Consider the following 9,220-nt stretch of genomic DNA (forward strand, 5'->3'; position numbering starts at 1 on the left):
TGCCTGGCTATCCTGTTTGAGGCAGGGCCATCTTTTTTTTTTTTTCTTCTTCTTACTTACAACACCCTGTTCTTTTTCTTCAAAAGCACTCAGCCCAGTTTGTAATTATCCGTGTTTGTTTACTTGTCCATGAGAGCAGAGACTGTGTCTGTTTCCTAGTTCTCCATCCCCAGCACCAGGGGCAGGAGTGCAGTAAATGTTGAATGAACCTCCCCAGTCCTCTTCAGACAGAGCAAGACTAGCACTTTCTGCCATTTCTCAGAGGACTTGGCTCTCAGAGCCCTGCATATTCCTCAGCAGTCCCTCCAGAGATGACCCTGCAGCTGGTGGAGCTGGGGAGAGCTGGCTACTCCCTGCAGCCAGAGTCCCCTAGGTCAGAATAGCTGGGTGGCGCCCAAGGCTGGGTCCGGCGCTCACCTCTGCCACGGTCCCTGATAGGACAGTGGGGTCCCTGATAGGACAGTGGGGTCGTTTGGCTTTTGCCTCTCCTCTCAGCTGCAGCTCTTTGGCCTGTGGCCCCACAGCCCCAGTAAGTCTCCACCAGAGCCCCTCTTCGGCCCTCCTCTCACCTGAGGCTGAGCCTGACGTTCAGAGGGGCCTCTCTGCCTCCCACTTCCCTCTAGTCCCACCTCCTTCTAGGTCTCCCCTGCCTCCTGCCCTCAGCTGAGACCAGGGCCCCCTGGCCTTGGCAGATGTGTGAGGCGGGGAGGCACTCTGAGTCCAGATGTGATTGTGTTTATGTTTCCAGAGAGTGAGGGGTCGGAGCTCTGGACTGGAGCTGTTGGGGGAGGGGTGGTCTGGCTCCAGCCCCCTGCCCCAACCTTCCCTTCCCCCACCTCCCTCCCCCAGCCTGTGTATCTGGCCCTGTCCTTCTCAGAACCCGGCAGTCCAAGTCCTACAGCATCAGGCTGAGCCATCTCGCAGGAAGGACCCCTCCTTACTCCTCCTCTGAAGGTGAGAAGACCATGGAAAGATGCTTGACTTTGGAATCCGTGTGACCTTGGCCCACTGCATGGTGTGATGGAGCCCTAGTTCCATCATCTGTATAGTAGGGCCAACACTCCTGACCTCAGAGTCAGTACTGACCCGGTCTGGGAATGTGTGCACAGGGCTCTCCAGCTATTAACCCATGACTAAGCCCATGGCCCTACCCCATCCCCAGCTAGGGCTTGCCTGGGCCCGGCCCCAGGGCATTGCCCATCACAAGGTGACTCCAAAGCAGAAAACCATCCCCTCCTTCCTCACCCGCTGCAGCTGCAAACATTTTGTTTTGCCATTAGAAATGACTTACTTAAGGGAAGCAGAATTTTACAGGCAGTTTACAGGCTGGTCTTGTTCAGTAGTTTCCAAAAGTGGGGGAGGGTGGCGGCGCTGGGAGCCACAGATACATTGGGATGGAAGGGAAGTGAGAAATGAGTTGTGCGTGGTGGACACTTTCACCGGAACAGCCATATGCCCCTGGGTGGGATTTCAATGCGGAAAGGCAGAGGGAGGCCCTGCCTAGACTGGCAGATCCAGCACCCTCGGTCCTCCCGAACAGCGAGGGCAGGGCGCTCAGTGCGGACACCGGGCCTTCGAGAGAAAAGGCAACCCCAGGCCTAAAGAAACTCTTAGCGGCTCCCACCCCAAGGTTCCCGGCAGACAAAGTCTGCGCACCACCCTAAGAGGCTGAAAGGTCATTCAGACCCAGCCTGAGAAGAACCTGCAGAATCTGGCGGTCGGGCCAGGCTGGGACGGCCCGCGCAGCGCGGGAGGCAGAGCGGCTCAGTCGATTGCTTCGGGGGCGCGCGCGCGCTCGGAGACGGAGTTGGTAGCGCCCAACCGCGCCCTCAAGGGAGCCGGGCTGAACAGGCCGCGAATGGTGGCGGGGAAGTGGGGGTAGGGTCCTCTGGCGGGGTCGGCCTCGGCTCTTCCCTCCTACCAGCAGAGCCCACGGGGGCCATTTCCCTTTCTACCCGCCTCCCTTCTCGGCCGAATGAAGCAGTCAGGGCTCGGCAGTGGTTAGCACGCTCGTACTATGGTTTTTAATAGACGTACATGGACAAGTCGATATAGACAGATTTATAATTCTATACAGTCAGTCCGACATACACAGGGACGCTGTAAACAGGGGCGCGGGCCGGAGAGCGGGTGTGCAAAGTGGGCGCGGCTGGGGCCCTGGCCGCGCCCCGAGCTCTCCCGGCTCGACTCTTGCACGGCGGGCGGTGAGGAGGGGGCTCTTCGCCGGGAAAGGGGGGCCCTCTCCTAGCCCCGGGGGGAGTCGAGCGGAGGGCCTGGGTTTGCGGCGAAGCCTGGGGGCTGGGATGCTCGGAGACAAGCACTCAGCACGCTCCCGCCTCGACCGCACCGCCAGCGGCCGCTCCTTGGCCTTAAAATAGGACTCCGGGGCACGGGGCAGGCGAGGGCTCCTCGAGGCGCGCTGGGGCCATTAGTACGGCTCCGCGGCGAGTTCCCGACCCTGGGCTGGGTACCATCATCCCCGGCTCAACGCCCGCTCCAACTTGGATCCGGATCGAGCTATAAGGTATGCTCAGTCGGGCCCAGCTCGGAGGGGGCGTCTTGGTTCCCACCTGGCCGGGGCCCAGGCTTGCCTGGGCTCCGCGCTCCAGTTCACAGGCGCGGCCGCTCAGTCTGGGTCCAGCGCGGCGGGAACGCGGGCTACGGGGGCGTCTCCTCCGGGCCGCGGGCCTGGGCGCTCGCCTCCCGCGCCGCGTCCCCTCCGCGGAGTGGCCCACCCGGGCCCCAAGCGAGCGAACGTGCACCACCCGCGCCATCCCGAGGGAAATTGCAACTCATCCGTTTTTTTTTTTTTTTTTTTTTCACGGCACTTTTCTCCGACGTCTTTTTTTGTTTTGTCTCGTTTTGGAGGGCAGAGTGAGGTCCAGGAAAGCAAACACAAAACCAAGCCGGAGGTGGGGAGGTGGGGAGCAGACGGTGGCTCAGGAGCCAGGTCCTCCGCGCCCGTCCGGGTCCCGGCCCCGACCCCGGCGCCGTTCCGGCCGCCGGCCCGCGTGGCTCGGCCGGGCGGTCAGCTGTTGTACTGGCACGCGTTGAGGCCCGAGGCCGGGCCCTGCAAGCCGCCGTAGCCGAAAGACGAGTGCTGCTTAGACTTGAGCCGCAGGCTGGCCAGGCTCGAGTTGCACGTGTCCCGGTAGACGCTGTAGGGCGAGGCGGGTGTGCCGTACGGGCAGGCGCCCGGCGACATGGCCGAGTTAAGCGAGGAGCCGGTGAGGTTGTTGATGTTGTTGAGGCCCGAGTTGGGCATGCCGGGCACGGCGCCCGGGCCCATGCTCGAAGGCATGGTCATGGAGGAGATGGAGCTGGGGGCCGAGAACATGGACTGCGACGACAGCGGGCTCATGGAGTTGAAGAAGGTGAAGCTCTTGGTGGAGAGAGGCGCTGGCGCCAGGCTCTTGGCGGCCCAGTTGTTGTAGGAGTACCCCGCGGCGTACACGTCGTCGTAGGGCTGCACCAAGCCGCTGAACTGCGGCACGTAGCCGCCCTTGCACAGGTCCAGCTGCTGGTTACGCTCGCGTTTCCGCCACTTGGCTCGCCGGTTCTTGAACCAGACCTAGGCGAGGGGGACCGGAGAAAGGTCAGGGCGGCTGGGCGGGAAGGCGCCCCCCGCCCCCGCCCCACCCCGAGGCTCCAGCCCGCGTCCTTCTCCCCAATACCGTTTCTTTTCTTCCATATTTCCGCCCCTGCCTTCTCCCCATAATGGTTCCTTTCCTGTCCCCAGAAAATATTACTAGTCTTTTCTTTTTTCTGATCTTTATCCTCTTCCCCTAATTAAATCCGGTTTCTTCTCCTAAGGGGGATCCTCTTGTTTTGTTTTTTTAATAACAAATATTTGTTTTCTTTCTTCCTCTTCTCAACCAGGTCATCTTGTGCCTTCTCCCGCAAACGGTTCCCCGTCTATCTCCTAAATACCCCGTCCATTTTCTTCTCCAACACCAAAGCTAGTTTTTTTCCCTGAAACATAGGACCTTGTGACTCCTCAGTCTATTTTTCATTCCTCAGATAGTCTGTTTCCATCTTTATTGGTAATATTTGATATTCTAATTTCTGTCCCAAATGTTTATTTTCATTTGGTCCACCCCGCTATCTGAACCACTTTTTTCTCCCTCAGACAGTCCATTTTTCTGTTATCCCCCATTTTTGATCCTTTTGATTCTTCTCCAAATATTTAGTTTTTTCCTTCTTTCCAAATATCTGACCCTCACTGTTTTCTCTTAAATAGTCGATTCTTTATTTTTCTCAAATACTTGATCCTTTTGCTTCTCCCTTAAATATTTAATTTCTTTCCTGCCACCTAAATATATGCCAAATATGTTTTTCTGCAAATATTTAATTTCCTTTCACTTCTTACTAGTTTCTCTCTGCTCTCCCCCTCTACTTTTCCCCACGAAATTCAGTTAAGAACCTCTTTTCTTCCCAAATCCCAGTCCTTGCCCTGGGCTGTTCCCCCGACCTTTCTTGCGGGATCCCTGCGTGTCAGCCTTCTCCATCCCAAGCACTAACACTGCCTGATTCCTTCCCCCACCGCACCCCTACCACCATAAACCGGGGGGCAGGATTAGTGAATTCTGGATTACTGAGCGCTGTCTTCACTCCCTATCCCACTGGGCTGGCCAGCCTGACTGGGGTGGGGTGAGAGCTGAGGTTATAACAGGGAGTCTGTGGCCCCGGTGGGACTTTGGTTTAGTTTGGGACGTGCTCCCAACATCTGATTAAAGGTTTGCATGTACCCAGAGAAGAAATTACTCTCTTGCTGCTCTGGCAGAAAAGCCATGTATTCACTGGGAACCGAGGGGTGAGAAGAGCGAGTGTGCAGTCCAGTCTTGGGCTGGAGACCTTAGCTCTCCAAAGGGATTCCTCCTGAAGCTCACTCATCCACCAGATTTGTCGCCCACCTCCCACCTGACCCCAGCCCTACAGGAAAGGGCATTAGGGAAAGGGTTCAGCTACAGGTTGGCTGATGACTGACAGTCAGGTGGAGAATATCCTGAGATTGTGAATTAGCCAACTGCGGATGGGACCACTGCCCCAGGAAGTTTTGAGACCCCCAAGCCTGGACTCTTCTCAGGCCTCTCTCAGACTGCCAGGCAGGTTCTACCTTTCCGTTTCGTTTTTCCGAAAAGGCACTAGCGGCTCCGAGGTCCCCAGCGGCGGGGAATCCTCTTGCACAGTCTAGGGTGGTAACGTCCGGGCAGGCTCTGGGCTCTACTGGGCAGGGGAACTTCCCTTGGGGCCACACGCCTTTGGATGGGGGCTGCGGTGGAGCCAGAGGATCAGGTAGGATGTGGGCCAGAAAGATCGAGGAGGCAGCAGCCGTTGGGCGCTAGCACCAAACGGCTCAGCAGCAGCTGGGTAGACGGGGCCTAAGGTGGAATCTCCTCCGGTGGAGGGAGGGAGAAGGTCTGACTGTTGGAAAGAGTGTTAGTCTGGGCGCGGGTCTAAGCTTTCAAGGTCTGCGCTGGGCCGGCTGGCAGCCTTCTGCGCGGGTCCCCTTAGGCGCACACCCCGCGCTCACCCTCACGCGTGGCTCGGTGAGGTTGGTCCACACGGCGATCTCCTCCCGCATGCTCATGTCCGGGTAGCGGTTCCTCTGGAACGTGGCCTCCAGCTCTTGCAGTTGCTGACTTGTGAAGTGCGTGCGTTGCCGCCGCTGCTTCTTCTTCTTGGCGGGGTCCTCGGCACCGCCGCAGCCCGCGCCGCCGGCACCGCTGTCCTCGGGCCCCTTCGGTTCCCCGCCGCGCTCCTTTTCTGAAGCAGGCAGGATGGGGCGCCGGTCACCTCGGGCTTTTGCCCTGTTGCACCCCGTCCCGGCTCCACCGAAGCCCCGCGATCAGCGCTGGCGGCCCGCCCTCCCGTCAGGGGCCCTGGAATTGTCCCCGCTGGAAAGAACCTGCCTGTGCCTGGTCGGTCAGTAGTAACCTTCTGGTCAGGCTCGTCTGGGAGCAGAGCCCAGGAGTTGGAGCCGCGGACCAAGGTTCCCAACTGGGCAGGGCCTGCTCTCACCGCTCGGCACACGCTGGAGCCCTACTGTTGATGCCACCAGAAAATGTACAGTTTTTAGGGCTCTTGGGGGTTCTAAATCGGAGGAGATCTCTGCTTTTCTGAACTAGGATCAGGCTTTTCTAGCTTGAAGCTAGGGGATCCCTGGAGTAAGAGCCAGGCGGTGGCCTGCACGTCCTTCTCCCCGGCCCGAGCCGGAGCCCCACTGAACCGGGCAGGCACAGCACAGCCAGTGTCTCGGCCTTAGCTCCAGGCCTCAAGTCCCAAGGCCCAGAAAATCCCTCTGGCGGCTGCCGGGCAGCCCAGACCCACAGACTCTGTCTAGGTGACCTGGGAGCTCTAGTCTTGCTCTCTCTCTCAAGCTACACAAAACACAGTCATAGAAACATTGAAACAAAGAAAAAGGATTTAAAACCAAAACACTGAATCCCAGAAAAGCTAACAGCTCTATGGGTAAAAACACAGAAAGGGTCAGAAACTTTTAAAAATAGGCAGACAGAAACACAGCGAACGCAAATTAAGAAGCCAGAAACCTCCATGCAAACACACTCCTAACTAAATACAGTGCTGTACGTTTATAAGCTCCAGGCAGGCACAGGCATTTATTTATCTGGGATTTTTTAAAAATCAACATAGTGTTGTAGATAGATTTTTTTTAACCCCTTCTGGATAATGCTCTTCCCCACGTAACTTTTAAATCCCAGAGAAATACAACACTATTGTTAGGTAACTTAAATTCCGCAAGTAACACCACTGTAAGTGGATTTTGAGAAAATCCCGGAGAAACGCGCCATTTTGGATTGACTTTTTAAAATCTCTTGAATAATGTAGAAATTTTAATTTGAAAATGTACCTAGAATAGCAGTTCTTTCTATATCGAAATATACAGTTAAAAATTTAAATCTATTCTCACAGACCTTTTTTAAAAAAAGAGCAATCTGTAATTATATATTTCTCCGGGCTTTTAAAAATAAAAACCAACCAAAGGCCACGGTTAAAACTTTTGAAAGCAAAAGTACCGTCCAGCGTTGATTGTTTTTTAACCAACCAAACAGAACCTCTCAGAGAAAGTCACTTAGGGATGCAAAACAGAAACAAATAGAGATTACAAACGCGTAGAGAAACACTCAGCGGTGGATTAAGAAATGAACGCAGAAGAGGCGCCCAAGGCCCGGGGAGTGGGGAGCTCAGCGGCGGCGCCGAACTAGGACCGAGAGCGCCGGAGCCGTTCGGAGACCCGGGAGTCCGGGCAAGGCGAGGGACTAGCCTCGGTGCTGCCCGCGCCACCCACCCGCCGGCCCAGCAGTAGCTGGGGAAAAAAATAGCTTGAGCTCCGACAAAAACACAGCGCGGAAGGAGACGTGCCTGAGCCGGGTCGGAGTCCTGCAAGGGCGGCCTGGCGGCTCCCGGCTCCCGCGGCGCACGTGCGGCGGGGATCCTTCTTTTGGGGGTCCTATATCCTAGCCGGGCGGCGCCTCTTGGCCCGCTTGCCCTCGCTGTCCTCTCTTTTCCTTTTACTTAAGGTTGTTTTTCTTGCCCCCAGTTTGCTTTTCTGACTTTGCCCGCCATACCTTCTCTTTGGTTTGCCCCTTTCAAGTCAGTCGCCCAGTCTGTCGGGGTGTCTGTACTGTTTCTCTGGGCACTTTCTCTCGCCCACCCGCCCATTCCTCTTTGATATGCTCCTCTCCTTCGGTTCCAGCGGCCCCCTGGACAACGAGTTGCGCAAACCTAACTTTTCTCCCCGCTCTATTTGCTCCCGATCGAGAGAGGCTGTCATTCCGACCTTCCGGTTGTAGGTTCGTGCATCGGCCGGTCACTTGGCGCGACGGGACCGCGTGGAAGTGCCTTGGGAAAGCACTAAAATTTCCGTTTCATAAAGCGCGTCCATGTCCACGTTCATCGTCAGATGGAGAATGGGAAAAGGCAAGGTCCCGACGCTCCTGGGGCGTACAGCGAGCCCGGCTGCGGGGTGCGGCCCTGCTCCCGGCTCCCCGCGCCCTGCGTCCGGGTGGTTCCGCGCGCGTCTCGCCGGGGGCCGCTCTTACCTGGTAGCTCCGTGTCGGACGACTCGCTGGCGGAGTTTTCGAGAGGCTCGCGGGGGTCGGCCGTGCGGGCTAGGTGGAAGGCGGGCCCCATGTCGTGCGGCGGCGGCGGCGGTGGCGGCCGGAGTCCCTCTGGCAGCCGCTCCAGGCTCATGCCCCCCTTGAAGGCGTCCATGGAGGCGGGGACCGAGGCGGGCGCTCCGGGGGCCGGGGCTGGGCGCGCCCGGCCGCCCCGGCAGCGACCTGCGAGGACAAGAGCGCAGCCCCTAAGCGGCTGCCCCCCAGGGCTGCCCGCGCCCGCAACGACGCCGCGCTCGCCCCATGGGCCGCCCGGGGCTGCGGGGCCAGGCGGGCGGCAGCGGCAGCGGTTTCTCGCGACCCGGGGGCCCGGCTTCGCGCTCCGCGCTGCGCTCCCGCCGCTCGGGCCTCAGCCGCCCGCCCGGCCCCGGCTCCGGCTCCCGATCCGGGGCCGGTTTCTAAGGCTCCGGACGGCGCCGGCAGAGTCTGTCTTAAAGCGACAGCGCGCACCGCCAGGTTCCAGCAGTCCCTGCGCCAGGGGTGGTGGGTGGGGTGGGCCTGGGTGGGAGGGGGCTGGGTGGGAGGGAGCCAGCGAGCAGGCGAGGGAGCGCGGGCGGAATCCAGCCCCGAGCCGCCCGCGCCGCCGCGCCCTCTCTGCCGCCCTCCCTCCCTCTCTGCCTGCCTCGCCCGCGCCCTCCCCCTCCGCAGCCACCTTCCCGCCGCCTCCCCCCTCCCGCGGCCTCGCCGCGCCTCGCCCTCCTTCCCCGGTGGCACGCCGAGTTCTCCCTCGGCCGCACAAAAGAAACGCATCTGGCTTGCAAGTCCCGCGCGGCTCGTGCCCACCTCAAGCCCCAAATGACTGGTTTCGCTCAGAAATCAACTCCTGTCTGGGCCGCCTCGAAGTTCCGAGCCCCCGGCGAGAACAGTCCGGGATGAGTGAACGTTCGCCGAGCAGGATCCAACCGACCGGGCGCCTGCGAGTCAGCGCCAGGGCGGGGGCAGAGCCCAGGGCTCGTTCCGGCAGCTCCCAGCGGCGTCCTCATCGAGGGGCCGCGGCCCCTCCTTCCCCGGCCTCTTCTCCCGGGACCCGAGCCAGGCTGAGTGACAGCAGCCTGCGCTCTAATGGGCCCCCGGATGCTGCC

General features: G+C 59.3%; 1 protein-coding gene across 2 annotated transcripts; it reads right to left on the reverse strand.

Annotated features, from left to right (window-relative positions):
• Nucleotides 1-2,027: 2,027 nt before the first annotated feature.
• On the reverse strand, nt 2,028-8,495 carry PITX1 (paired like homeodomain 1). Of its 2 annotated transcripts, none has more exons than XM_065935417.1 (3): nt 8,064-8,495; nt 5,534-5,766; nt 2,028-3,571 (listed from the first exon to the last, which is right to left on the reverse strand). In XM_065935417.1, exons 1-3 carry the CDS (start codon nt 8,233-8,235, stop codon nt 3,029-3,031), a joined length of 948 nt encoding a protein of 315 aa, XP_065791489.1. In that variant the 5' UTR covers nt 8,236-8,495; the 3' UTR covers nt 2,028-3,028. The 2 variants fall into 2 exon arrangements, with proteins under 2 accessions (XP_065791489.1, XP_065791500.1); XM_065935428.1 differs by lacking the exon at nt 8,064-8,495 and adding an exon at nt 7,590-7,702.
• Nucleotides 8,496-9,220: the final 725 nt, after the last annotated feature.

The sequence above is a fragment of the Muntiacus reevesi genome, chromosome 1, assembly GCF_963930625.1.
Source record: "Muntiacus reevesi chromosome 1, mMunRee1.1, whole genome shotgun sequence".
In the NCBI taxonomy this organism is placed as follows: domain Eukaryota; kingdom Metazoa; phylum Chordata; class Mammalia; order Artiodactyla; family Cervidae; genus Muntiacus; species Muntiacus reevesi.

What these genes read in the sequence shown, in the direction of transcription:
- PITX1 (XM_065935417.1), bottom strand. Translation starts at nt 8,235, where the DNA reads ATGGACGCCTTCAAGGGGGGCATGAGCCTGGAGCGGCTGCCAGAGGGA. An exon ending in GTCCGACACGGAGCTACCAG is followed by an intron (nt 5,767 to 8,063) that starts GTAAGAGCGGCC and finishes TGCCTGCTTCAG; the next exon opens with AAAAGGAGCGCGGCGGGGAA. An exon ending in TCACCGAGCCACGCGTGAGG is followed by an intron (nt 3,572 to 5,533) that starts GTGAGCGCGGGG and finishes CCCCTCGCCTAG; the next exon opens with GTCTGGTTCAAGAACCGGCG.